Here is a 27,077-nt window from a genome sequence, read left to right on the forward strand (position 1 = left end):
AGAATCAAATGAGTAAACTCCATATGAAGATGCTACAGTCTGAGTTTGACCAGGAATGGGTCTAGAGAAGGTCTTATCCAACTTTCTTTTACAAGAAGGGAAAGAGGCCAAGAGGTGTTTGCCCAAAGATGACACACATTCATGCTATATGAACCTAGATTATTAAATATTGAGAGGTTTCCACTGGTTTCATCTTTTGCTTTTTAAACTATATTCACACCTCCCAACTTAAATGAGAGTGTTGTGCCAAGTTAACTTCTCTGAATATCTGTGAAAGGGGAAATCTGGGTGATCCTACATAGCCTTTCTCATCACCCCCAGGCAACCTTGAAGGGACAGGAGGTGCAGCCAAAGGGTTCTGAAGACCAGAAAGTCGTGGGAATCACAGGTCCTTGGTTGAGGAAGGGAGAGAGGTGAGCTCCCACAACTTGGTGGAGAAGGAGGGGCTGACGTGTTCACCTCCTCATTTTATGTGGGGTGCAGGGGTCTTAGCACCAGCTTATGGCCACCGCCTCCACTGTGACAGACCCCAACAAGGCCAGTTCCCTCCCAAAATGAAGAGCTGGGGACAGACAGGGAAGCCCACCCACCCTACCCTGGAATGCTCCATGCCTACTAACCCCAAGAGGTTATAAATTTAAGTTTATTCTGAGTTTTTGATGGTACCAGTTTCAATAAGCTTTGGAAATTTCAGCTGATGGCATGAGCAACCTGAAGACGTAAGCTTCAGAATTAATTTGAGGGATCATTCTCCACGTTCTAGCCCCTATTAACACCGCTGGTTCTATTACTTTTCCTTTCATAGGGAAAACAAAAAATGAGTCACTCATTCAACACATGTGGGGGAGAAGATCCAAGATGGCGGCGTGAGCAGACTTCTTTGTCTCTCCCCCTTCGAATCCACAACTAATTGGACATTCATCGCTTGACAAAGGATATCTATATAGCATCTCAGGACGTCGGAGAGACCCACACTGCTATACATCGGAAGGAGGACGGACTTCCCTCCAGGAGGAGGTGGAGATAGGTGAAAACTCTCCAATCCCGACCCCCGAACAGCCTAGAGCCTGCGGGCGGCTTTCTTCCAGCGGACGCCCCCAGAACATCGCTGCACGCCAAGGGCAGGAGGGAGCACACACCAGAGGAGCGACGGTGGAAACAGGTGAACAGAGCCCTACCTAAGCACCCCACAATTACACCTGAGCCCAGAGGGAAGTCCAGAGTTTCACACCGGAGGCCGTGGGGAAAACCCCTACCCACCATTAGCGGAGAGGTCCCGCCCAGCATCCACAACGCCTGGGGGCTCCCGGAGAGAATCCCAAATGGCGCGTCAGCCCGCCAGCTGCTGCGGCAGGCTCCACTGACCGGGATTTTGCCCGGGAGGAGCTCGGGACTACGGGAAATCTCCTGGGAGAGGACCGGGGCTGGGTGGAGCTCCAGTGGCTGGCTATGCAGCCCGGGGGAGAAACTCTAGAGTTCCGTCCCGGCAGCAGGCAGAGTCTTTACCAGCCATTATCGGAGAGACCCCGCCCAGCCTCCACAATGCCGGGAGGGTCCCAAAGAGGAGAATCCCAGGCAGGGCAGCAGCCAACCAGCTGCCACTGAACTCAAGGTATCTGGCTATCCCCCAGACAGGGCAATGGGCTCCCCGAGATCCTAGGGGAGAGGACTGTGGCTGGGTGGAGTTCCAGCGACCCAGCTCTGTGGCCCAGGGGGAAACTCTACAGTCTCAGAGAAGCTTCAGTGATAGCCTCTGCACAGCACTAGTAGAGAGCACCCATCCGGCAACCACAAGGCTGGAAGACCCTGGGACAAAAGTAGCATAGCTAGGCGAGCTAACCACAGACTGTAGAAAATGCCCATAGCTCTGCTGTGACCCATAGTGGACAAGCGAGGTTTTGTGGGCGCCGACAGTGACAGAGCTGCAAATATAAGTGATCCTGCCCCTGGCCACTAGGAAAGCCCATAAAACCACTGCAGACCCCAAGGAGGGAGCACGTCTAGGTGGTCTGCAACAGTAGGCACCAGCAGTCTGAAGCCCCCCTGTGATGGCCTCCACAGCTGAAGAGGGAACCCACAGGATCACTGTGACTGCGAGGAGGGGCCCAGGCCCAGTTAGCAACAGCTGATAGGGTTCCTGGTTGGAGCAGTATAAACAGCTGTCCCCCCACCACACCAGTAGAAACAAGTGGAAGCAGTAACTAAACTCTTTCTCTATGCGGAGGCACAAATCTACACCATCAAGCCATATGAAAAAATATATTAAATCTCCAGAACAGAAGGAAAATGACAAACACACAGAAAACAATCCCAAAGACAATGAAATATACAACCTAAATGATGATGACTTCAAAACAGCCATCATTAAAAAATTCAATGAGTTAAAAGAGAATTCAGATAGACAACTCAACGAGTTCAGGAGCTATGTCACAAAAGAGTTTGATACGATAAAGAAGAACCAAACAGAAATACTGGAAATGAAGAACACAATAGAGGAGATTAAGAAAAATCTAGACGCACTGAACAGTAGGGCCAATAATATGGAGGAAAGAATTAGCAATTTGGAAGATAGGAATATAGAAATGCTGCAGGCAGAGGAGGACAGAGAGCTAAGACTAAAAAGAAACGAAGAAACTCTCCAAGAATTATCTGACGCAATTAGGAGATGCAACCTAACGATTATAGGTATACCAGAGGGAGAAGAGAGGGAGAAGGGGCCAGAAAGCCTATTCAAAGAAATAATGGCTGAGAACTTCCCAGACCTGGGGAGAGAGATGGAACTTCATGTGACAGAAGCCAATAGATCTCCAAACTTTATCAATGCAAGTAGACCAACCCCAAGACATATAGTAGTGAAGCTAGCAAAAGTCAACGACAAGGAGAGAATACTAAGGGCAGCCAGGCAGAAGAAATTAACCTACAAAGGAACCCCCATCAGGCTTTCAGCAGATTTCTCAGCAGAAACTTTACAGGCTAGAAGAGAGTGGAATGATATATTCAATAATCTGAAGGACAAAAATCTGCAGCCGAGAATTCTCTACCCAGCGAAAATATCCTTCAAATATGATGGAGAAATAAAAACTTTCCCAGATAAACGAAAATTAAGGGAGTTCATTGCCACCAAACCTCCTCTTCAAGAAATGCTCAGGAAAACCCTCATTCCTGAAAAATCAAAAAAAGGAAAGGGACTACAAAACCAAGAGCAAAGGAGATAAGTAGAAGGACAACAACAGAGAGTAGCAGCTCTCCATCATTCAACAGATGTGGCTTAAAAAGTAGATTTGTAAAGTACTGTAGGATTTTATTTTGCCATAGGAAATACGGTTTTCATGGGAAGAAAGCATTCCATTAAAACATATTTGTCAATTATTCTTCAATAAAGCTGAAAATAAACAAGGTAGCTTTGGATAGTGCTGTAAGAATGGAGAATAGAGTGGACCCCAAACCTTCTCCTTGTTAAGATTATAGGAACTAGCCACTACTGTTTTTTGTAATTTCACCCTACAAGAAAGGGAGAGCTGAGGCATTCAAAATGAACCCTTCAGTTCAAAATGGACTTCATTCACACATTTCAGGTAAAACACCGAATGGCAGTGTTCAAAAAGATTAGGCACTTAGAAGGCTGTTTGGAGAGGATGGTAGGTGCATGGTACCTCCCATAATGATGGGAGAGGGGGAGCCCTTGTCACTAAGTCACTAGGAATGAATTCTAAGAGAAATTATTTGTATGGGGCATGTAGTTAATTGTAATAGAATGTGACTTGTTCTTCAGGTTGACTTTGCGTTTTTATGACAATTTTCAGAACCCTCAAAATAGCTAAATTGCATTTTGCTTTGTTTTAGTCTTCCATGTTGGTCTAGAACAAATTATTGCTAAACATCATTTGCAGGTAAGCAAGATTTAGGCTTAGAAATCTTTAAGCAAATAAAAAATTAATTATCTCAAGATACAATCAATTAATCTGCCTTTTCTAGAACTCGCTTCTTAAACAATCAGAAGAATAGCGACTAAACTGTTAACAGCTCTCTCAATAAAATAAAAAGTAGCCTGAGAATCTTTAGTGTAAAAAAAATGGACCAGGATGAAATGATATTCTGGTGCTTTCAATCTCTTCAGGCAAATCAAAATATTTTTGGACACAAAGAATGGTTACTAAATTCTTAACTCAAGCTTGTGCTGTTTTCTGGAAAATGGACAGAAGCAGCCCCTGCTTGAAGTCCCTGGTTGCTGTGACGATGGCTCCTTGTGAAGAACGCATTGTCACCTGAAGGGCTGCATGGGGAAAAGGGGAGACCCCGTATTGGGTGTCCACATGCTACGTGCTTATCTTTACTCTTCCTGACACTCCTGTCAGACACGTGTCCTGTTTTTACAGATGGGGAAACTGAGGCCCAGAGACGTAACTTTTCTTAGGTTACCCAGCCAAAGAGAGACAGCCAGGATTCAAACCCCTATGTGGCTCAAATGATGTTTTCCCAAATGAGCAAACATTTCTATGGGCTAGAAACAACTGGAAGGGTAAAGCTTTTTCAGCTGTTAACCTGTTTGTTTTGCTGTTGCGGCAATTAACTTCAATCCGTTTTGTATATTACTACAGTGGTCTTAAAACTTCAGCACATCAACATCTTCTGGATGGCTTGATAAAACAGATGGCAGGCCCGCCCCCCGAGGGTCTGACTCATTTGGTCCCGGGTGGCGCCCAATAATCTGCATTTCAACTGGGTTCCCAAACGATGCTGCTGCTGCTGCCAGTAGCCGCATTTTCAGAACCACAGCACTGCTGTGTAATTTCTGCTATAGTATTGCTGTCCTTTCTTGGGTCTGCTTTCTTCTCAGAATTAAAATAGCCAGGGGAGCTAATAAAGGGCCAGAAAGCAATCTGTGCCACTTCCAGGATACTTTCTTTGAAGCAAGGTGCTCCTTAATGAGACAGTGCAGAGGAACTAGCGCAGGAGCCCTTGGAAGAATTGCGTGTTTGAGGGGCCCCGGGATTTATTCTAATCCTCTCTGTTCTCATCTAATGGCCTTTGTAATGTGCAAGCACAGAAAAGAATGCAGCCAAAGTAACAAAATGCCCTAAGGAGTTTTTGAGGAAGCCACCTAGACGACCCCTCTTACTGTATGAGAGGCAAGGATCCAGATGAGGAAACAAAATGGCGTCAGGGAATTAGCCAAGATCATCCAACGACATCCCGTTAATTACAGAGCCCAGGTCTGCTGATTCGGGGCCCTTTCAGCTACCAGGACACTGCCCAGGAAAACTTTCCTAGCCATTAGTTGTTTAAATTTGTTTCTGTAAATTTTTTGTTAGCAAAAGAAAATGGACTAAAGAATTCTTTTATCTTTCCAGTTAGGCAGAGATGCCTGTCAGCAGACAAAGGTCACACGGGCAGCCAGCCAGAGAGAACCGATACATGGCCAGGGCAACCCTGGGAAGGACCCTGAAGAGACTTCAGGTTTGGCTTCCTCCCAACCAGAGTCCCCCACCCCATGTTGCACCCCCACCCCCTTCAAGTCTCCCTGGGGAGACGTGCCAGCAGGCCATAAATGATGAAAAGGCCACAGGAAGAGGAGGAAAGAAAAGAAAGGCACACGACACACAAAGTGGATGTTTTATCCTTAAAAAAGAGCATGTCTAAATAAGTTGTATATTTATGATATTTCAGGAAGACCAATATCATTCTTCTGGGTCCACCAAAATATCCAAGGACACAGCAGCCATCAGCAGTCGCAACATTGCGGCTGGTGACCAGTTTTATTAAAGTCTCTCCCTCTCTTCTAATTCCTAATGGTCACGCATTATGGGGGCATTTTGCTTTCTAGGTTATAAAGCATTTTCACAAGAGGGAAATCTTGGGAAGTAGTTAGTTATGCATTCAGAAATGAGGAAACTGCTGTGACAGGGTGAGTGGCCCCAACAGCCTCAGCTTTCTTAGTCACCAAAGTTTGTGCATGAGATCTTAGGAAATGTTGCACAGACTTGTGTAGGTTATTTTTCCCTCCGCGTCTCCAAGGACACAGAGAGGACCAGAGACCCACTGCTGCCTCTTTGTCCTGTTTAGAAGACCCATATATCCAGCTGACAATTCTGCATTTACCCCTGGAGATCTCATAGGTCTCGCAACATTTTCAAAACTAGTATTACTCTTCCGCCCCCATCCATGTCAGGATGTGGCTCCATACCCAGGTTGGCAATCCTGAAACTTCATTCTTCACCCAACCCTGTTCCCATGACAGACAATTGGGTATCGCAACTTGTTAATTCTACCTCCTAATATCTCTTGATCTCACCCACATCTTTCCAGCCAAACAGCCACTACTTTATTAGAGACCATTATCAGCTCTTGCCTGGGTTATTATAACGTTAGCTAGTCCCTCCCAACCTCCAGCCTTTAATTCTCTAGAAGCCAGAAGCAACTGTCTAAATCCACTGGCATTTGAGGTAGAAACTCCTTTCTCAAAAAGGGCTAGCCTAAACTTTGTGGGATCTTAAGCATCTGAGGCCCCAACTCATTAAGTTCCAGTAACACCCTGGCTATAGTGATCACAAAAAGCTACAAGGGAGAAGGGTGGGACAGAGTCATAACCCCCAAGACTGCCTTGGGGATCACTAACACAGAAGGAGAGCATCACTTCCCTGCTCGACTATTTTAATGACTCCGCAAGATAAACCGCACTCCTTAAAATGGCCTGCTGGCCAACTCTGCAGTATCATTTCTGTAAACTCTTTAGAAAGAAGCCTAATTGTGTTCTGTTTCAAGTTCTAGAGGCAACCCCACCTGCTTTTCCCGGAATTAGGTGAGCTCCTGAGGCGACCAGGAATAAGTAGGGTCAAGTACAACGTGGGTTTTAAATTAGCCTAATTTATAGCATTGGCTCTGTGCTCCTTGATTATACCCAAGTTGTTTGAGATAATTTGAACAAATAGAAGGAAAAGCACGGGCTTGAGTTAAAGCTGGGCTTTAGCACTCAACATCCTGCTGTGGGAGAATGCTACACTGGGTCCTACCTTTGTCATTTAGGAAGTGACATTCTACCTCGTCTCCAAACATGAGTGTTATCGCAAAGCTTCTCTGAAGAGGTTAGGTAAATACTTCTCGTGTCAACATTTTTAATGTCAACAAGCAATGGAAGAACACGCAAAGTTACGAGAATACCTCGCTCCGAACCGTACGCCACTCTAAAAAAAGTCATAATTATCTTCACCACCAAGTCCTGGTCACCTGAGCCAAAACCTGTTATCACTTAAAAGCCGGTGATCTAAATCTCAACTTCCTCATGTAAAAAAGTAGGCCCTGGGTCATTTTCCTACTTGCGGTGATACAGGCTGGAGATGGTAAGGAATTTGGTGGAGTTGAAACTTGCATTTGCACAAGAATTGTGCCACGCTGCCCAGCAGATCCGTTTTCAGAATCACAATCAAAATGAATAGTCGTGTAGACTTGAGGTTCCGTGACATTGGTTGTGTTGAGGTTCCAACCTCTTAGTGCCTGGGAATCCTTGGACCCTATCCATTTCCTTCTTGCGGAGTTAGATAAGGGGTCTCTAACTCTGGTCCTGATTATTGGTTGGGATTTCAGAGAAGGTCTGTGCAATTATCCAACAACTGTACACAAAACTGTGTTCACTTTTGGGAGCTGGAGGTTGGACAGACGCTTAATGAGATTCTAGTCAAAGGGGCCCAGACCCAAAAAGGTTAAGAATCACCGACAGAGATTTTTCTGCTTTCACACGTATCCCGGATACATTCCAAACTCCCACAATGCTCTGTGGACAGCGTCACAAAAGATGGCTAAGCAGTTTTAAGTAGAAGTTGAACGTGTCATGAATAGCACAAGAGTCAAGAGAAAAGGAGTCAAAACTGGTGAAATTACGTAAAGGAAATCCATGGCATTTAACTAGGTTGCATTTATTTAGATAAATGAAAATTTGCTCCCAAACAGAACTAGTAACCTAATATTGTCTCAGATTCAAGGAAATTGCAAAACTTGAAGCTTACACGGAAAGCCAGAATTTCCAGCCCTTGCCTATCTGTAGCTCCGAACATGGAGGGAAAATATCGGAACAAAGCATCTGTGGACAGAGAGGCAACTCACGTGTACCGTCAGCAAAACGACCCGGAGGCGAACATGTTATATTCCTCAATTACAAGAAGTGGCGACAGTTTACAAGTCTTGCATTGTGTTCTATTGTACATGGCTCCATAGAAATGCCGAAAACAGCAAAATTGAGGCACTTGCTCCAACTTCGGCAGTATACATTGGATTATTACATACTTCATAAATTAACAGCAGCTTTAGAACTATAACACAGAATTGTCTTTCAGCTACTGTTAATAGCATTGCTCTTGCTAATAAAACAGTGTTGCTTAACGGACATAGGAATAGAGTTTGCACAGCAGGACTCCAGGGCAGATCCGGATATTGGTACCGAAAAGCACAGTCGTGAAGCAACTACCACCAGAAAACCAGCTGTGATGGCCAGAATGACCTGGCCACACATGGTATGAGAAGGCCAAATATGGATGGGGTGAAGTGGCAGGATGGAATTGAAACCAAAAAAAAACCAAAACACAAAACTACCCAAATCTTCAATCTGTTCAAAATAGCACAGTTTCTTCCTACCATAGAGAGGAAGTCAGTCAACATTTGAAACAACCATAAACTCGTTAACAAATTGCTGTCATCTCCAACACCTTTTAGTCAATCTTCAAAAACTGACACCAGCACGTGGATCTTTTTTTAAGTTCAAAGTTGGCTAAAGAAAGATATTTAGATCAAAGAGGTTTTTAATTTTGAGTTTAAAAAATTTTAATCATTAAGCACAGGTGGCTAGTTTATATATATGAATAACTCCTAAAAAGATATTACATGTTTTCCAACCACAAGGCCATACACTGTGATCACGAGATGTTTGTTTTGTTTTGAGGAAGATTAGCCCTGAGCTCACATCTGCTACCAATCCTCCTTTTTGCTGAGGAAGACTGGCCCTGAGCTAACATCTGTGCCCATCTTCCTCCACTTTTTATATGTGGGACGCCTGCCACAGCACGGCTTGCCAAGCAGTGCCATGTCCGCACCTAGGATCTGAACTGGCAAACACCGGGCCACCGAAGCGGAACGTGCGCACTTAACCACTGTGCCACCAGGCCAGCCTCACGAGATGTCTTTCTAATATGGCCAATTTTTTTTTATTGTAGTTGTGTTTGTTGGTGTAAGAGAAATTATTTTCCAGTTTTAACAGCAAATCTTCTTTCTGTTAAAAGACTATTCTAGTCTTTCTAGAATGTTATGCTTTAAAATCGTTAATGGGCCATCAAAATTTGAGTAAAATTAAAGCAGCATATACACCAGGCTAGTTCCACATGCAAAAAAGTGGAACTTCAGGTAGTCAGGTGACTGCTCTTTGTGTGGCAATTGTCTGACAGAATCCTTTCTATATTAGCACGAATCATAAATCATTTGGACATTTAAAAAAATTTGCCAAGATCATCTGTAAGGCAAGGCATTTTTACTATGAGGTCTTCTTAAAATTTCTTTCTAGAGACATTTGTCATTAACAAATATTAACACAGAAAATTGACCTTTTCAGAAAAGATGCCACCAGATGGTAGCATTGCATCAGTGCTGTCACTCTGAGAAGCTCTGGTTAATTTCAGCAGCTCCTCTGCCATGACTTCCTCTGAACATCAGCTCAATGTGGTGTGAAGCGGTGACATCATCTAGTGACTACATTGGAAAGTTCTAGCTTATCTGCTTTTAGATTGCAGTAAACATACATCCCCAGGCTTCCTCATATCTAATAAAACCAGCAAATCTAAATGAAGCAAATATTTTATTTAAATCAGTTGTCAAATCACAATTTATCCAAATGAACAGACTGCAACATTGTTCTTAGAAGAGTGGGCACAAATATGGCAGACAATCCAGCATCTATCAAAATACCATCTGTGAAGAGCCTGACTTCTTTCATGCTGTGCGTGAACGGGGTCCAGCATGTGAGAGTAGAATCAAAAACTTAAAACAGTCAATTCTTTTGATGACATGAGAAACATTTCACCGCTCGGCCTCAGGACTAAGCACACTCACCTGCCCCGACAACCATGACAATAGGAGAAAAGACTTAAAGTTAATCCATTACTGGAAAAAGCTTCCTTCCAACCTCCACTGGGCTAGAAAGGAAAATTTCACAGTAACAATGGAACATTCTGTGTGTTTCAAAAAAAAAAAAAAAAAAAGCTTTTTATTTTTAGCACACTGTGCATTATAGAAAGTGACCAATTTCAGAGTAATACTAAACACAGACCTAGTCCTTAGTGAATTTTTAAAATAAGAATTGTAGCTTCTGGTCAGGAATGTTGTTTCTAGGAAGCTCTGTTTTCACAGGGTATAACTGAGGCTTAAGGCTTCCCCATGGCGGCACGCCCCATCATATAGTGTGTGATACAAAGGAAATGTATACTACACTGCACACTGCCTGAAACATTCAGAAAAAATATACAATAGATACAGAAGGAGGAGTACTTAAAACATACATATAAATACATAAAGAATGATGCTCCAGTTTGCGAAGTAGGACCAGGTGTTGCCACGTCCAGTTCCAGGTTAAGAATTTAGGATGTTAAATCAGAAACATTATATTGTATCAAGGGACATTAACAGGGTGGTCTTGAAAAGAGGAAATGCTAAATGGCTCTCGCTCCTGATGCAGCCTCAGGATTGTCGGGGGTTCGAGACACGAGATCAGCTGACGTGCCTGCTCTTCGGGTCTCCGAGTTCTGAAATCTCGCGGTCTTGAGTCTTCTCAGCAGCATTCCTTTTTCTTCTACTACTTGTCTTCACATTCTGGTCTTGCAAATACACCATGTACCTATAAAAAGAAGCAAGAATCAAAAGTAAATAAAATCTCCCTTCCCTCCCTCATTTAGTTAACAGAATAGTTGAGAAAGTGAGCTGCAGTAACTGGAAACCGTAAGAGCATAATTTAATTCCGTAAGAAAGCAAGCTGGTGGGGGTCCGGAAAACATCATGCTGCGTGGCCACAGAGCTGAGGGCTGTGGTTGCCCCACACCCACAGTTAGGCTGGTCCCAGGCACTGGAAAATTTTTTAAATGCTTGTTACTACTGCTGGACAAAATCCATTTTTTCTAGAGAGCTATAAACTAAATTTCAAGCAGTATGACTGAAACTTCCTTTGGACTTTTAGTTATAAAAAATTCAATAAACTTGGTATGGTGCTCCGCGAGCACGACATACTGCTTATGTCTTTGAGCCAAACACACACACAAACGCACACTTGTGCACACACATTTCCCTTTATTTTCTTTGAAAGCAGTCACATTGGCGGTAAAATGAAGTTGTTATTTTCATGACACCAAGAAGACTGAATGGCATTTCAATGAGGAAAAAAAGGGAAACTAACCTAGACTCCTAATCTAGTTGATGGCTATTTCCCCCAGTTGAAGGTTCTGCATAAATTCATAATTATTGGAACTCCTGCTTCCCTTATAACAAATTGGCCATCAAATGGCATAAAAGAGGGAAAAATACTTTTAGAAGACCTGGAAGCTTACTTACATGATGTTTTAGGATTCTGTAAGTTCTGATTTTGCTGGTTCTCTCTCTTCTTTCTGTGTTTCCTCCTGTGTTTGTGTTTTGCTCTCTTTTTCTGAATCGCTGTGCACTTTTCCTTCCTGAAATTCTCCTTCCCGGCCAGCTTCCTTCTCTTTTAGTTTTGGTCCATTTGCATCCGAGGACTCTCTGGTTAAGCCTCCTGAGGCCTCAGCATCTTCCAGGGCCGCGTTCTGGTCCTCAGGGTAATCAACAGCGCCACCCTTTCCATCTTCCTGGGATTCAAGCAGTGACTTCTCTGTTCTTTCTCCTAACCCGGCACCATCATCTTCTTCCGGCACAGACTTTGTTCCAGTTGCTTCTCTGTCTCCCTCTGATGGGACAGTTACCTCTTCAAGCTGCTGGTCATTTACCCTGGAGCTTTCTACTTCAAAGGTCGTGGTCTCTTCCGAAGCGTCCTTCCCATCTGTGGAAACATCTGAATGTGTGTGCTCCACAGTGGTGAGCACAGACTCCTCTTCGGCTGCCATGGTAGGTGTTTCCTCCTGCACAGAGGCCTGAAGTTCCCTCTCTCCTTCCTCAATTTTCTGCCCAGCTTCCTGGCTGTCAGCTATTACGGGTTGAGCCTGTGTCTGGAAGTCAGAGGCGGCTGCTTCTGCACTGGCTAACTGGTCAACGACCGTCTGAATTACATTTTGCACCAGTTTACCGCTCTCAGTCTCAAGTTTCGAAATCTCATTTTCAGCCTTTAAATCTGCCTCTCTTGTTTCCACCTTTCTGACTTCCAGAAAGACAACCTGCTCACCATCTTCATCGAGCTTCTGTTTCTGCGACGTGGTTTTATCTTCTTCCAGGTCAGCATGGATGCCTCTATCGGGGGTGGCAGATATTACTTCCAGTGTAGATTCTGCCTGAGTCTCAGTTCCTGTGGGTGCTGCCTCGTCCCCCGGCTGAGCACTCAAGTCTTCATCTTTCTCAGAGGATTTTTCTTCTGGTACTAAATGTGCGTCTGCAGATTCCAAAGTTTCAGCCTTTGCTAAAATCTTGACGGTTTCTCCTAAGACCTTCTCCTCCACCGCTGCCACTGTTAGAGCTAACGGTGCCTCAGAGCTCTGAACTTCAATTTCTGTGCACGCCACCTCCTCTTGAACTAGCAAAGACGAACTTTCTTCAAAACTGACAACTTCCTTTTCCCCATCTATGACGGTCACCTGAACTGTCTGAACTAGTTGCTCACTGAGCACTTCAGACATGGGAACAGCTGGTTTTTGCTCAAGTTTCTCTTCACTCATTTGGGTTGGCTTTGCTTCCATTTTCTCCTTTTCTTCTTGAACGACCATCTCACTCTCTACTGGGGTTGGAAGAGACTCAGCTTGACTCTGGATTTCAATATCATCCTTCTTTTGCAACTCAGCTTCTTCAGGAACTTCATCTTTAAGGGTAACGTCAGTTATCTTTTTCTGACTGGGTGTTATTTCCGTGTCTGTAGACACCTCAAGTCCTTCGACAAATGGGACGTCTTTGGTTTCCTCATCAGCACCTCGGGCAGCCTCTTGAATCACCTCAGTCTTTGAAAGAACAGGTACAGTTTCTGCTGATAGCTCTTCATCCGTATGTTCTAGAACGTCTTCCATTTTTGAATGTTCTTTATTTTCTTCCTGGGGCTGAAAAGTAGACGGTACTGGAGATATCTCTTTCGGTTCAGGAACTGCCTCATCTTCTCCGACCTGTGATTGTGTACCAGATGCCACCTCCTTATCTTCATGGATTTCCATGACCTTGTCTTGCTGTGTTACACTTAGAGCTTCAAAATCTGCCACTGGGGTGCTTCCATTGGTCTCACTGTCTGTAAGGGTTTCAGCTGAGTCTGGAGCAACAGCCTGTTCTGGTATAATCTCTGATTTTACCCCAACCAAGGTTTCAGCTTGACACGTGGTTACGAGCTCACTGGACTCGACACTCCCCGTGACTTGAGGAATTTTTTCCAAGCTTTCTTGGATGGGCTGTGCAATCTCCTTCTCTTGTGTCAAAGTCTCAGTTTTAGTTTCTTGTAGGTGTTCTTTCAACACTACGTCCATCTCTTCCTTCACTTCTACTGCCTGAGAATCTTGTGCTTCTTCCACCTTCTCTGGTGTTTTTGACTCTTCCCTCTGCGTCGTCTCCATGGTGTCTTCTGGCCTTCGGGCGTCAGGCAGCTGAGATTCTTCTCTCACTTTTTCTGCGACGGCTTGCAGGACCTCCTGAGTTCGCCTCTCTTGGTCTTCTGCGTCTGGCATGCCGCCTTCCACCTCCTGAACTGGTGTCGCTTCCTCTGTGGTGTCTGGAGACTCAGTTAACTGGGAAACAGCCGAGACCATGTCCGTGGTCTCTTCGGCGCCAGAAGCTTCTGTTGTTTCTTCAGCACAAAATGCCTCGGTAGCTGTCACAGCTTCAGAGGTGAACTCCACCTCACTGGCATCTTGGCCCTCAGGCAGAGTTTTGGGAACAATGGGCGCTTCCTCGGCAATGACTTCTCTTTCAAATACCTCCCCAGTTTGCGGTTCAGCATCATCTTCGGCTTGTTCAAGAGGTTCTGTCACAGAGGCAGATATCCAAGAAGGCGACCTTTCCTCAATACTGGTGACGGCCCTTGTCCCGTCGACGACAGCCACGGTCACCGCTTGAACCAGACTCTTACTGAGCTCCTCAGACACATGAACAGCCGCCTGTGGCTCAGGCGCCTCCTCTTTTTGGGCTTGCTGAGCTTCGATTTTCTCCCTTTCGACTGCATCGTACTCAGACAGAGGTACCACGGCCGGGACATCAGAATCATCTTCGTTGACCTCGGCTGGCCCCGTATCTTCAGTCGTGGCTTGTTCTTGCTTCCCATCTGCCCTTTTCTTCCTTCGTCCAGGAATAAACTTCTTAATGGAAACCCAAGACTCTTCTTTTCCGGGTTCAACATCCGAGGCGGAATGTTCTAGACCAGACCCAGTTCCAGAGTCTTCACTTCTCTCTTCCAGTTTCGCCTTGGGTTTTTTCCTGGAGGTGACTAATCTCTTAAATGACTCCCAGGTGGAAACGCCCTCCCCTTCGGAGGGGCTCCCAGGCTGCTCAGGCGAGGAGCTTCCTGGCCCTTGATCGTGTTCCTGGGAACCAGCAGGCACAGTGTCTGCTCCTGTTTCTTCTGGCTTTTGGCTGTCTCCTCCCACTGTTTTTGGTCCCCCTTCCTCGTCGGAAGAGGATGCTTTTCTTGCTCTTTTCTTAGAAGATCCCACACAAATTAGAGCTTCCCAGGACACCGACGTGTCCACCTTGCGCTTCGGTTCTTCGGGCTTCTGCTCCTCTCCGTTGCCTTTGCCTTCCTCCTGCATCTCGGAGGCGGCGCTCTCAGTGGACGACAAGGTGGCACTCTTCATCTTCTCCAGTTCCTCCTCTTTATCACTTTCAGAAAGCCTCCGCACACGTTTCTTGGGCGTCACCATCTTTTTGAAGGATGCCCAGGGAGTAACACCCTCTCTCTTTTTTTCTCCGTCCGAAGTCGTTCCTTCTTCAACGTCCGCATCCTGGTGGACATCGGCGATGCCCTTCTCCAGACACGTGATCTCCTCGGGCTCTTCAGGGGACGAGGCAGAGCTCTCGCCCTTCTGCTCGTCTGTACTATCTGGAGAGTCTGCTGAACCTGGGTGTTCCCCTGACTCTTCATCTTCTCTTTTCCCTTTCTGTTTCTTTCCAGAAAGCTTTTTTAAGCCAGTGCTGGTAAACAGTTTCTTTAGAGGACTTCCTTGCACCTTTATTCTCTCTTGTGACGACAGCATTTCCGCCTCGCTTACAACGCCTTCGGGCTGTGTAGACACTGGTTTTTCATGAAGACTTAGTTCGCTGGGCTTGGTCTGTTCCCCTCCGGGGGCACACGCGTCCTCGGCCTTCAGATCCTCAGCAGGTTCAGCTGCCTCAAGTTCCACATCTGCTTCCACCAATTTCTCAGGCGGCAAAGACTCTCCTCTTTCCTCAGCCTCAGCTGTCTGCTCCTCTGTTTTCTTCTCTGTAGTGCTCACGTGGACTTCTGCAACAATCTCTACTTTCTCATCAAATATTTCTGTGGCTAACGGGGCAGTTTTCTCTTCAGGAGGTCCCTGCACTTGATCGCCAGAGGGCACCGCCACTTTTTCATAGTCAGTTAACAATCCGGCGTCTTTAGGGCCCTCTGTGGGCTCCTGCGGGTGGGGTTGTTCAGAAGTAGCCAGTTTCTCCGAAGCATCTTCTGTCTTCCCATTCTCTTCTGTGTCTACTTTTTCTGCCTCTTGTTCCTTCTTCTTCTCTGACGCTTCCAGCTCCTCCTCCTTAGGCTTCCTGAAACTCGTCTTTTTTCGCCAGCCAGCCCACCCTTGAGTGAAGAATTTCTTGAAGGGGGATGCTGTTTCACTGGCCACCGGGCTGGTCGGGGACTCTGGAGATTTGGCGGGTTCTGTTTCTTGTTTCTCTTCTCCTTCCTCTTTGCCCTCCCCAGCTGCTGGACCAGACTCAGCCGGAAGAGGAATTTCTGGGCTGCTCTGCTCGTGTTTGAGAGTCTCTTCAGGCTTCTCCGTGGACTGTCTCAGTTCGCTTTCCTTCGGTGTTGCTTCTCCGGTCTCCCGGCTGGGCTCCGGGTGGTCACCAGCCCCATCGGATCCTCCGGCGCCTTCGCCTTCATCTTTTTTGACGGTGAGTAGCTGGACACTGTCAGACTTCTCGGCCTTATCCTTTTTCACAGTGAACTTGAAGCCGACAAACTTGAACACCTTCTTAAATCCAACATCATTAGCCTGGGACTCGGCAGCTTGTGTCAGCTCTTCCAGATTACTCTCTGAAGAAGGAATCTGTTCCATCATTTCAGGCATTTCCTCCTGCCCATCCTTTGTGATGTCCTGAACAACCGCCGCGTTAGCAGCCATCTCTTTATCTGAGTCCCTTTCACTCACATCTTCAGATTCTCTCTGTCCAACTATTGACAGAAAAAAAGAGAGGGGAGGGGGACAAGGGAGAAAATCATTACAATTCAAGAAAAGTAAACATTTTTAAAACATGACCAAGGAATACTTTTTTTTTTTTTTTTTAAGGAAGATTAGCCCTGAGCTAACATCTGCTGCCAATCCTCCTCTTTTTGCTGAGGAAGACGGGCCCCGAGCTAACATCCATGCCTGTCTTCCTCTACTTTATAAGTGGGATGCCTGCCACAGCATGGCTTGCCAAGCGGTGCATAGGTCCACACCCAGGATCCAAACTGGTGATCTGGGCTGCTGAAGCAGAATGTGTGAACTTAACCACTGCACCACCGGGCCAGCCCCTGAATACTCTCTTTAATGTCAGGCAATTCCAGGATAGGGTAAGGGTCTTATCAGTATTTGTAAATCTCAATAGATTAGGCAGCATCTCCTTCTTTCAAATGACATTTAAAAATTCAGGTTCATTGGGCCAGCCCCATGGATGAGTGGTTAAGTTCGCACACTCCACTGTGGCAGCCCAGGGTTCATGGCTTGGGTCCTGGGCACAGACCTACACACCAGTCATCAAGCCACGCTGAGGTGGGGTCGCACAGAGCAGAACTAGAAGGACTTACAACTAGAATATGCAAACTACATACTGGGGCTTTGGGGAAGAAAAACTAAAAGAGGAAGATTGGCAACAGATGTTAGCTCAGGGCCACACAGAGGCAAACTGGTATGGATGTCAAATTCAGGGCTAATCTTCCTCAACAAAAAAAGAGGAAGATTGGCAGTGGATGTTAGCTCACGGCTAATCTTCCTCGCCAAAAAAAAAGAGACAGAGAGAGACAAATCAATGTGATTTAATAAAAGGAGAAGCACCATGCTAAATTAAGAAATTTAAGTAATATTAACCACCAGAGATGGCAGGCATAGTTCTGGATTGGATATTCGTTTGGGCAAACCAGCTAAAGGACACTTTTGGGTCTTCTTGGGAAAATGTAAATATAATTTGGGATTAGATGAGATAAATTTTTACTGAAATGAAAGAGTAGAAATTTTGACTGAGAAAAGCAGGTTACCAAACAGTATATATATATTATGACCTCATTTTGCTTTAAAGAATCTGTCTCTTTCACATGCACACATTCCCATCACATATGATCTCCAGGGGGTGGGAATGTGACATATTTTAGTTTTGATTGTCTGAATTTTCTAATTTCCTACATAGGATATGTATTACTTTCTGTGGTAAACTAAAAGGTCAATTAAAATTGACACAAAGAAAGGTCTTAATAAACATATTCTAACAACATACTTAATGTTGCAGCACAAAATGAAGCTTAACAACTATAACTAGTCTCTATACCAATAGGGAACCATTAGAACACAGCAATTAATATTTGAAATATAATATTTGGAAATATAGAACCACACGCTTCCCAAAATCCATAAATTCCTTCAGTCTATATAATCCTATTCCCCACAGATAATTTTATTTACTTATATATTGTAAATATGTAAAACATATTTATAAATCTATGTTTACAAATTTCCATCGTACTATTTATTGGGTTTTCTCTGGAAACTGAAGCGTAGAAATTAACTAAAGAACTGTTGAAGGTGCTACACCAAGTTAAGACTAGAGCCCTGTTTCAGTGTGCCTTGGATGGTGCTGTAAGTTAACCGAATGTCCTTTTTTTCCCACTTGCTTTTTCTTTTCAAACATCACCAGATGTATGGATATTCATACATGAAAACGGTAGATTATCTGGGCCTGTTATTCCGCAGAGAGTAAGGAAGGGTACTGAGGACAAGTGCTAATTCTCCCCAGAGTGGCTGTGGGGGGCGGGCCTTTGCCCTGGTGACAGGGCCACAGTCGTCTCTGTCAAGAGTTTTGGGAATGAGCCAATCCTCACTTATTAGAACTGATATCACCATCTAAGGGAGCCTTAAAAAAATAAAAATTTGAAAATACTGAGAACTGAACATTTCAGATACCAAAGGAAGTTGGAAGGAAAACCAAAAATCTCATTATATGGACCTGAAGTACCCTTCCTAACAGATTTTCTTTTTTTAAAAAAATCACTATGGGGGCCAGCCCCGTGACCGAGTGGTTAAGTTCGTGAGCTCCACTTTGGCAGCCTCGGGTTCACCAGTTCAGATCCTGGGCACAGACCTAGCACCACGCAACAAGCCATGCTGAGTCAGTGTCCCACATAGCACAACCAGAAGGACCCACAGCTAGAATATACAACTATGTACTGGAAGGCTTTGGGAAGAAGAAGAAAAACAAAAAGATGAAGATGAAGATGTCAGCTTAGGTGCCAATCTTAAAAAAGAAAAATTGCTATGGAATACACACGTTAGTGACCAACTTTAGATTTCATAAACAAGAAAGAAACAAAGATCATCCACATTAAACATGGAGGCAAATATTCCAAGAGAGAGAAAGAGCCAGACATCTATGTCCCACCCCCAACAGTGTTGTTTTTAGGTCAGAGTCTTCCAGGGAACATTATCTTTCCATTATTTTTTTTTAAACCATGTATAATCTTCAGAAATGAGAAGACAATGCTGTCAGTTTCCATTTTTTCCCATTATAGACCTCCTTGTAGTTAAATCTCAAGATTTCTTTAAGTGCATTTCAATGAACTACTTCTTACAAATTTCCCCAATTATTAAAGCATACCCACCACAGAACTTTCTACAAACACTTCTAATGCAACACAAGAGACGTGACAGTCTTTTTTAAAAGGTGGATGATATCATTGGAAATACACTAGAGAAAAAAGTCAAACCCCAATAATAAACTGTGTTCCAGTACAGTATTATTAGTAATGAACACAAACATAAGTTTCCTGCCACATGTACGAGTTAAAAACACTCATTAACTCACTTCTAGAATTCATTGGAAAAGGCAGACGTTTTGCTAACATACTGGGAGAAAACAGGTATTAAACACACCATATTCCCCCCAATTTTCCCTCCATGTTCCTAAATCTGTGTTTCCATTTGTAACACTTTTTTTAAAATTCTGGGATGATTGGAATGTTTACAGTCAAATCTAAGGAAACAAGGAGGAACAGCTGCCAACTGGCAAAACAAAACAGCTATTGATAGCCCTGGAACAGCTTAGCAATATTCAGATCTTCTCTTTAGATAGAATGTTCTACGAGCTGAACACATAAAAAAAGAAATGTATAGAAAACATCACAGGAAAGTTTTAAATCCTAACTGGTCAACTGGTCTGTAGTCCCTTTTGACCTAAGTAATCCGGGGAGCTACTGTGGTCAGAGGAACCTTGCAGCCAGAGCCCCTGCTGGCCCAGATGACGCCTTTGTGCCTTGTGCACAGCGTGGGCAACCCAGCTCAGCCCTGAATGCAGCTGCCACTTACGTTCTGCACAAGGCCAGGCCCCCGTAGAGACCTTACAGGGCCCAAGGCCGTTTAAATTAGGTTTCAACAGAAAAATCGAACTCTGATCGCACACTTGCACATTAGAGGTATGTATCCTGCCCCAAAACACGTGCGATCACGAGGCGACCCACTAGGAGGCTTGCAACCCGCACTGAAACCCACATCTTATTTTTCCTGTTACTCGCTACACATTCCCCAGGTTGCAGCCCCAGCAGCGAGGCCTGTCCATCCTGCCTCCATCCCACATTTCGCTCGTTTCCAGACTCTCTAATGAAAGCAATTTCTGGCCTTTGTGATTTTTTGAGACCTCATCAAATTATCATTTGAAAATGATAATTTTCTACCTCTTCTCCTGCCCAAAGCCCTTCCCAGCTGACTCCAGCCCGCACAGTCACTATTCCAACCCCGACACCCCTTCCAAATCAGTGTCTTCCAGGCTGCGCGCTCTTCCGGCAAGAAGCACCGAGCGGCCCGGGGCATCGCCTGCACTGCGGTCCTGTCCTCAAATCTCCGGGTTGGATGAAGGCTACAAGGATGGAGGGTTTGGGCAAACCCTGCCGAGGGCAGGACAAGGTCCAGGGCAGCAGGGTCTTGTGTTCGAGCCGGGAGGGTCTCTCCACAGCCCCGGGCATCGCCTGGTCCCCTCCCAACACCTCCCTGCGTGCGTCCAAGGATGGAAGCCCACACGCCCGTCTTTGGCCGGTGCTAACGGACACCAGGCGTCCCGCCCGCCACGTCCCCGGGGCGAACCGCCGCGGGGGGACGCGCCACTCACAGCAAAGGTGGCTCCACCAGGGCATGGCGCGCGCCCTACAGAGGCCCGGGAGACCCAGCCTTCCTCTCCCGGCTGCCCCATCGCTGGATGGACACTGGCGGCGGAGGGCAGGCCGGGCCGCTGACGAGGGCGTCCCCTGCGGGCCACCGCGCGCGTCACAGAGGGCGCAGCCGCCTCGCGCCTGCCGTCCGCAACGCTTCAGGCCTCCCAACCTGCAAGGAAAAGCCCCCGGAGACCCCGTGCTTCCCCCCATTGGGGACTCTCATCAAATCCCAGCACACTCGAGGCCGAAAACCAGCCCTAAATGGTTAAATGACTGCCAACATGCCGCTCAACCTCACTGCTGTTGCGTTCCACTGCCGCTCTGTCATCCGCACTGCAATCCAGTAAGTGGCACCTTCCAAAAGCCACACAGCACGGCAGTGGCCGCGGGCACGCAGGGACCGGGGCATGGGGGTGCCTGGTTGCCACGGCTTTAATGTCTGGGGACCTCGCACATGTTCACATGACAAAGCATCATTTGGTGTCATAGAGAGCCCTAGAATTTGAAGCTAGAGGTCACCTGGTCCCTCCAAACCGGTTTACCGGGAAGGAAACTGACTTCAAAAAGGGTTATACGTGGGAAATGCAAAATAGAGCAGTCACTGCAGAAGACAGTCTGGCAGTTTCTTACAAAACCAAACACACTCAACATTGGATCCAGCCATCACGCTCCTTGGTATTTACCCAAGTGAGTTGAAAACAGGTCCATACAAAAAGCTGCGCATGGATGTTCACAGCAGCTTTATTCTTAATTGCAAAAACTCAGAAGCAAGCAAGATGTTCTTCATTAGGTGAATGGATAAATAAACTATGGTACGTCCAAACAATGGAATATTAGCGCTAAAAAGAAATGAGCTATCAAGTCATGAAGAGATATGGAGGAACCTTAAATGCATATTATTAAGTGAAAGAAGCTGATCCTAAAAGGCTACATACTGAAGGATTCCAACTATATGACATTCTGGAAAAGGCTAACGATGGAGACAGTGAAAAAGATCAGTGTTGCCAGGGGTAGGGCGGGGGAGAGAGGGACCCACAGGCAGAGCAGAGGAAGTCAAGGGCCGTGAAACTACTCTGTATGATACTATAATGGTAAACGGATGTCATTATACACTTGGTCAAATCCATGCAATGACACCACCAAGAGTGAACCCTAATGTAAACTATGAGGTTGGGGTGATAATGATGTGTCACTGTAGGCTCATCAAATGTAACAAACGGACCGCTCTGGTGGGGATGTTGATAGAGACACTATGCATGTGTAGGGGCAGGGGGCATATAGGAATTCTCCATATTTTCCACTCATTTTTGCTGTGAACCTAAAACTGCTCTGAAAGATAAACTCTATTTGTTTAAACTGGTCATATGACTTGGCCAGTGTCATATAGTAGGTGTGTGGCATCTCTGGTGGGCCAAAGGCTGGCACCAGGGCACGTCGAGTCAATGCGTTAAATAGGAGCAAAACACAAAGTTTGTCTTTTTAAAAGAACAATTAATTCTATATACTTTCAAAGCATTAAAATTCTTGTTTTCCGTAAATCGTTAAAACTTTTTAAAATTTGTAACTGTCACGTATGACAAGAAAAGGTATTTAGGCATGTCAACTCCCACATTTAGATGGAAAAATTGCTATATGTCTGGTGTGAACAGCAATTTAAATTCTATTTCAGCGTAAAAAGTGTTTTTTTCATGGTTACAGTCATGCTTTAAAAACAAGAAAGAATGGATATACCCTACCCACCCACTCATGGACAGTGATTCCAATGATGACCTGACCATCCTTTTGCAGCCATCAAGGTAAAGACTGGATAAAGCCAAGAATCAGTGGGTTCTTAATTGGGGGAGTGGGCAGGATATTTACATGCTTGATAGTCAAAAGAGTGAGGAAACCCCACTTATGCAGTGGAGAAGTCCGGCAACAGCTTAACATCGACCCATGAGGGACAGCTGGACACTGTGTGCAATACCCTGAGAAGGACACAGTAGCATCTGTGGCTAAGAATGCACAACCCAAATTGAATTAGGAGAAAACAAACAAAAAATAAAGAATTCGGTGGAAATGGAGAGAGGAGAACTATATGCTTCGAACATGTCAACGTCTACAAAGGCTACAGAAATGTTCCAGATTGAAAGAAAGTAAAGAATATGGCATGTAGGGGCCAGCCCTGGTGGCACAGTGGTTGAGTCTGGCGTGCTCTGCTTCGGCATCCCAGGTTCAGTACCCAGGCACAGACATACACCACTCATCTATCAGTGGCCATGCTGCGATGGCAGCTCACATACAAAACAGAGGAAGACTGGCAACAGACGTTAGTTCAAGGTGAATCTTCCTCAGCAAAAAAATAAAATAAAATAAAATAAAATAAAGCCTCTTACCACCCCCCAAAAGCATATGGCATGTAATACCCAATCCAAAGATGGATCCTATAATGCAAGGGGAAAATGCTAAAGGAAATTATTAGATTAACTGATAAAACTGGAATAAGGATGGTGGATTAGTATAATAATAATGTAAACATATGGCATTGATAAGGGTACTAAGGTTATAAAGGGAATGCCTCTATTCTTAGGAAATACACACTCAAGTATTTAGGAGTAAAGGAACATGCTGTATGTAGCTTACCCTCAAATGGTTCAGAAACTTTTCTATCTCATGCCTACATAAGACACGACACAAACCTCCAAGCTGGTTTTTGTTTTCGTTTTGTTTTCCAACAGAAGAGATCAAATGAGGTAAAACGCTAACAGTGGGTAAATCTAGGTGAAGGGTGTATATATAAGGATGTTCTCTATACTATTTTTATTTTTGCAACTTTCTGTAAGCTTGAAGTTATTGTTTTAAAAAAATCACTCAGATGAATAAACAAGTGCGGATAACTAACAAAAATAGAGAAAACAGCAAAAATAGAAGAGAGTGAAGAGTCACCCTACCTGATTTTAGAGGAGGACACTGGATCTTTGCCTCACATCATATACCATAACAGAAATTTTATGCATGTAGTAAATCATCGAAAAACTGCCCTCCTTCTCCCTCCAAAAAGAGAGAGAATTCAGATAGAGGGGAAGAAGAATGAAGAGCAGAAATTCTGGAGACAATCTGTTGTTCAAATTTCAGCGGCGCCACTTAAGCACTGGGCCCTTGGGCAAATTTCCTGAAGCTTCTTAGTGACGTCACCTGTAACAGGTCACCTCCAGAACTTCCTGCAAAGGCTGGTTAGGTGGAGGAAGTCCCAGTTGGCCATCTTTAATGATAATACAACAAAAACTCTAATGATTCCTTTGTTTGCTTCTTGTTTTCTTCAGAACAGAACTACTTATTTTTAATTACTTTTTACCGATTCCAAAAGTAATCAATATAAATTGTAGTAGACTTTAAAATATGGAAAATTGGGAATAACATCCATAAAGATAATGTCCAGAGATAATCACTATTAATATCTCTGAGTGTTTTCTTCTGGATTCAATAGTCTTCAAAACTACAACATAATGGCTGCATAATTAATTTTCACGTCTCCCTCATGTTAGACAATTTATGTTGGTCCAAGTCTTCACTATCGCACTACGTCACAAACATTCACGTGCACAAAATCACTGTCCAAACCCCAGAATGTGTCTCTGAACAGCAGAGGGCAGCATTGAGCAGCTTTCAGATCTTCCACACTGGACCTCTTGAGACTTTCCCAGACCTTCAGGACCAGAAGATGCTGCAGAAATCCACCAATACATCAACTGTAGGTGCCCTTTCAGATTCTGTAAAGTCAAACATCATATTGCACTTATTCTTACCTCTTTGACTTCCAACATAAACACTTCACAGGGAAAAAAACAGGGCACAGACATCTTGAGTTAGCTCCCTGTCCTCTCTCTTTATTTGTGAAGATCTAGACCCTTTCCTCATTTTGGGCCAAGAGCAAGTCCAATGTGGCCACAGCAGTTCTTTCTGTGAACTCCCTTCCTCACTTTTCCTTCTCTCCCAAACCAAACCGTATACAGTTCATCAAAATCACCCCACATTTCCCAGGGTCTGGCTGAAGGAGGAGATCCCCAGGCAAGATCATCGTCATTCCCACTCGTGTTCTAGTTTGTGGTTAGTTTTTTAAAGGTATTTCTATGTGCTGTCTGCATATGGTTCTGAATGAGTGAAAGATCACAGGTTGGTGAGCAAAAGGGAGGCTGCTAAATGCATACAAGAACAGCCTAAAGGATGTGGTGGCACGGACGAGAGGACCAAGCCAGCAGGTTTGGCTGTTGGGAATGAAGGGAGTACGTGAGTGACAGGAGGCTGATATTAATATCTTCCAGGTATCTTAAAGATAGCCCAATGTTCACCTGTTCAGACTCAGCATAACAGAATCCATTCACAACCATACTCACAAACATTCATTAATAAATTTGCTCTTAAGCAAGAATCTCAAACGCCCATAAAGTCAAAATACGACGCTCACTTATTCACTGATGCCACCATTCAGCTAGAAACTCCACATTCTCCCCAGGCATCAAAAATGGCCCAAAGGTTTGGAAAGAGAGTCAATCCATGAGTCAACCAGAAATGCTGTAGGAGGCAGGATTGGCTGACACTTCCAGCTTCATACTGTCCTGCTAGTCCCTGGTCCTCTCTCCCCACCCTACAGACACTGAAAAGGGCAGAAAAGACTACAGACCTTGCAAAGGTCCACACATTCTTTGGCACCACCCAGCACAGTCTTGCCTGGTATACAGCTTGTGTCGACATGTTTTTCCACATCCACCATTAGTGGAAGCAGCATCATCCAAGTCTTGTTTCTTACATGAACCCTACCACAGAAACCATGTCTTTCTGGTCTCTTCTTCTGGGAGGAGATTCTAATCATATGCCTGTCTGAGTGTCCGTATCTTGAAAACATTACTTGGAAAAGAAAAGAATGACTTCAAAAGTGACCTAATTTTCTGAACATGCCCTCGCAGGAGGTTCCTTAGGATGAAGGTATGGCACAGAGATGCAGGAAGGGTACAGGCTGGACACGCACAAAGTCGCTAGTGCAGCTTCTTGAAGCTGCCTTATCTCAGCAAGGCTTTGGTATGCTTTTTGTTTGTCTTCTGCTTTTCTAAGGGAGATGAAAGATATCCTCAAATAAACAGTGAAAGGGAGAAGAAAAACGACAACCAGCAGTGCACACTTTCTGCAGTGAACATCTGTCACTATATTTTCATCATTAGAAGTATGAACTACTGTCAATTACATTACAGGAAAACTTACAGTGTTAATAATGATCTCTTATGCGTTTTTTAATATTTTGAACAGCTTTGTCATCGCAAGTCCCTTCCAGGCTTAAAAAAAACAACTCTGGACTGAGGAATATTCATGAAGTCGAATGAACGTGGTATTACATGAAAAGTTGTATCTTTAATGGTGTCTCAAGACATCAATGCTTGAAATCATTTCACGTACAGAAACCCCACTTTGGCAGAACTGTTAAAGCTTTTCCCATTTAGGTGTTATCTTCTACTAAACTAAACTATGGTTATCTGTAGACAAATGTCCAGTGAATCTCAATGTATAAAATCAATCACAATGAATACAGGAAAATATACATTCTCCTTGTGAAAATATCATAATTCTCCTGCCTCCCCAGTCTCAAAGGGTCCATGATCCCAAAAAAGCAAAAGTTGCTTTCAGCATGGACACCCTGCCCTCAAGTTCCACAAAATGTAATAATCAGTTGTTCCAAAAGCTGCAAGATTGCCTTTCTTTTCCAAAAACTCAGAGATTAAGAGATGAAAGTATAACTTGTTTTCTTTTATTTTACAGGTATAAAAGAAAAAACAACACTTTGAAGGAATATTTCATATTCTGTATTACAAAATTTTAACTTTTTTTAATCCAAACTTAGCTATCATATTTCGATGAGACAACTATCATTTTTGTTAGAGAAAAAGTGCAATACCGCAAAAAGCTACAAGGCTGATTGTTTAAGTTTGGCGTAACCGAGTGTTCCCCACTCCCCACGCACATCGGGGCCGTTTGCTTCCACATCTGGAACTGGTTAGCTTTCCCCCACGATTTGCAGGGTTGTCCTGGAATTTTTCCAGGAATTCTCTGCATTCTAAATTCATCCCTTATATCCTACACACCCAACGTTCCTTGTTCTAACCTTCATTAACCACAAAACCTCCAAGGGGAGATGTTTCACTGAGATTAAAACTCAGAGAAGCGAAACCCCATACAGGAGCTCACAGGAGATGGTCATCATCGGCCCTGGTCTTGACAGTGGTGTTCAGTGATCCCTTAGACATCTGGGCAGGCTTGTAAAAATGTGGGTACCACTAGCCAATATCAGCATCCTTCA

The 27,077-nt window shown here is 44.5% G+C and overlaps 1 protein-coding gene across 2 annotated transcripts in view; it reads right to left on the reverse strand.

Moving 5' to 3' along the window:
- Positions 1-9,816: 9,816 nt before the first annotated feature.
- AKAP12 (A-kinase anchoring protein 12) overlaps positions 9,817-27,077 on the reverse strand; it is an 86,592-nt gene continuing 69,331 nt past the window's right edge. For both annotated transcript variants that reach the window (XM_070490267.1, XM_014850613.3), the window contains 2 exons: positions 11,578-16,534; positions 9,817-10,870 (listed from right to left, as the gene is read on the reverse strand). In XM_070490267.1, coding sequence (XP_070346368.1) covers positions 11,586-16,534 — 4,949 coding nt within the window. In that variant the 3' untranslated portion in view covers positions 9,817-10,870; positions 11,578-11,585. The remainder of the gene's footprint in view (positions 10,871-11,577; positions 16,535-27,077) is intronic.

The sequence above is a fragment of the Equus asinus genome, chromosome 1 (assembly GCF_041296235.1).
Source record: "Equus asinus isolate D_3611 breed Donkey chromosome 1, EquAss-T2T_v2, whole genome shotgun sequence".
NCBI lineage: Eukaryota > Metazoa > Chordata > Mammalia > Perissodactyla > Equidae > Equus > Equus asinus.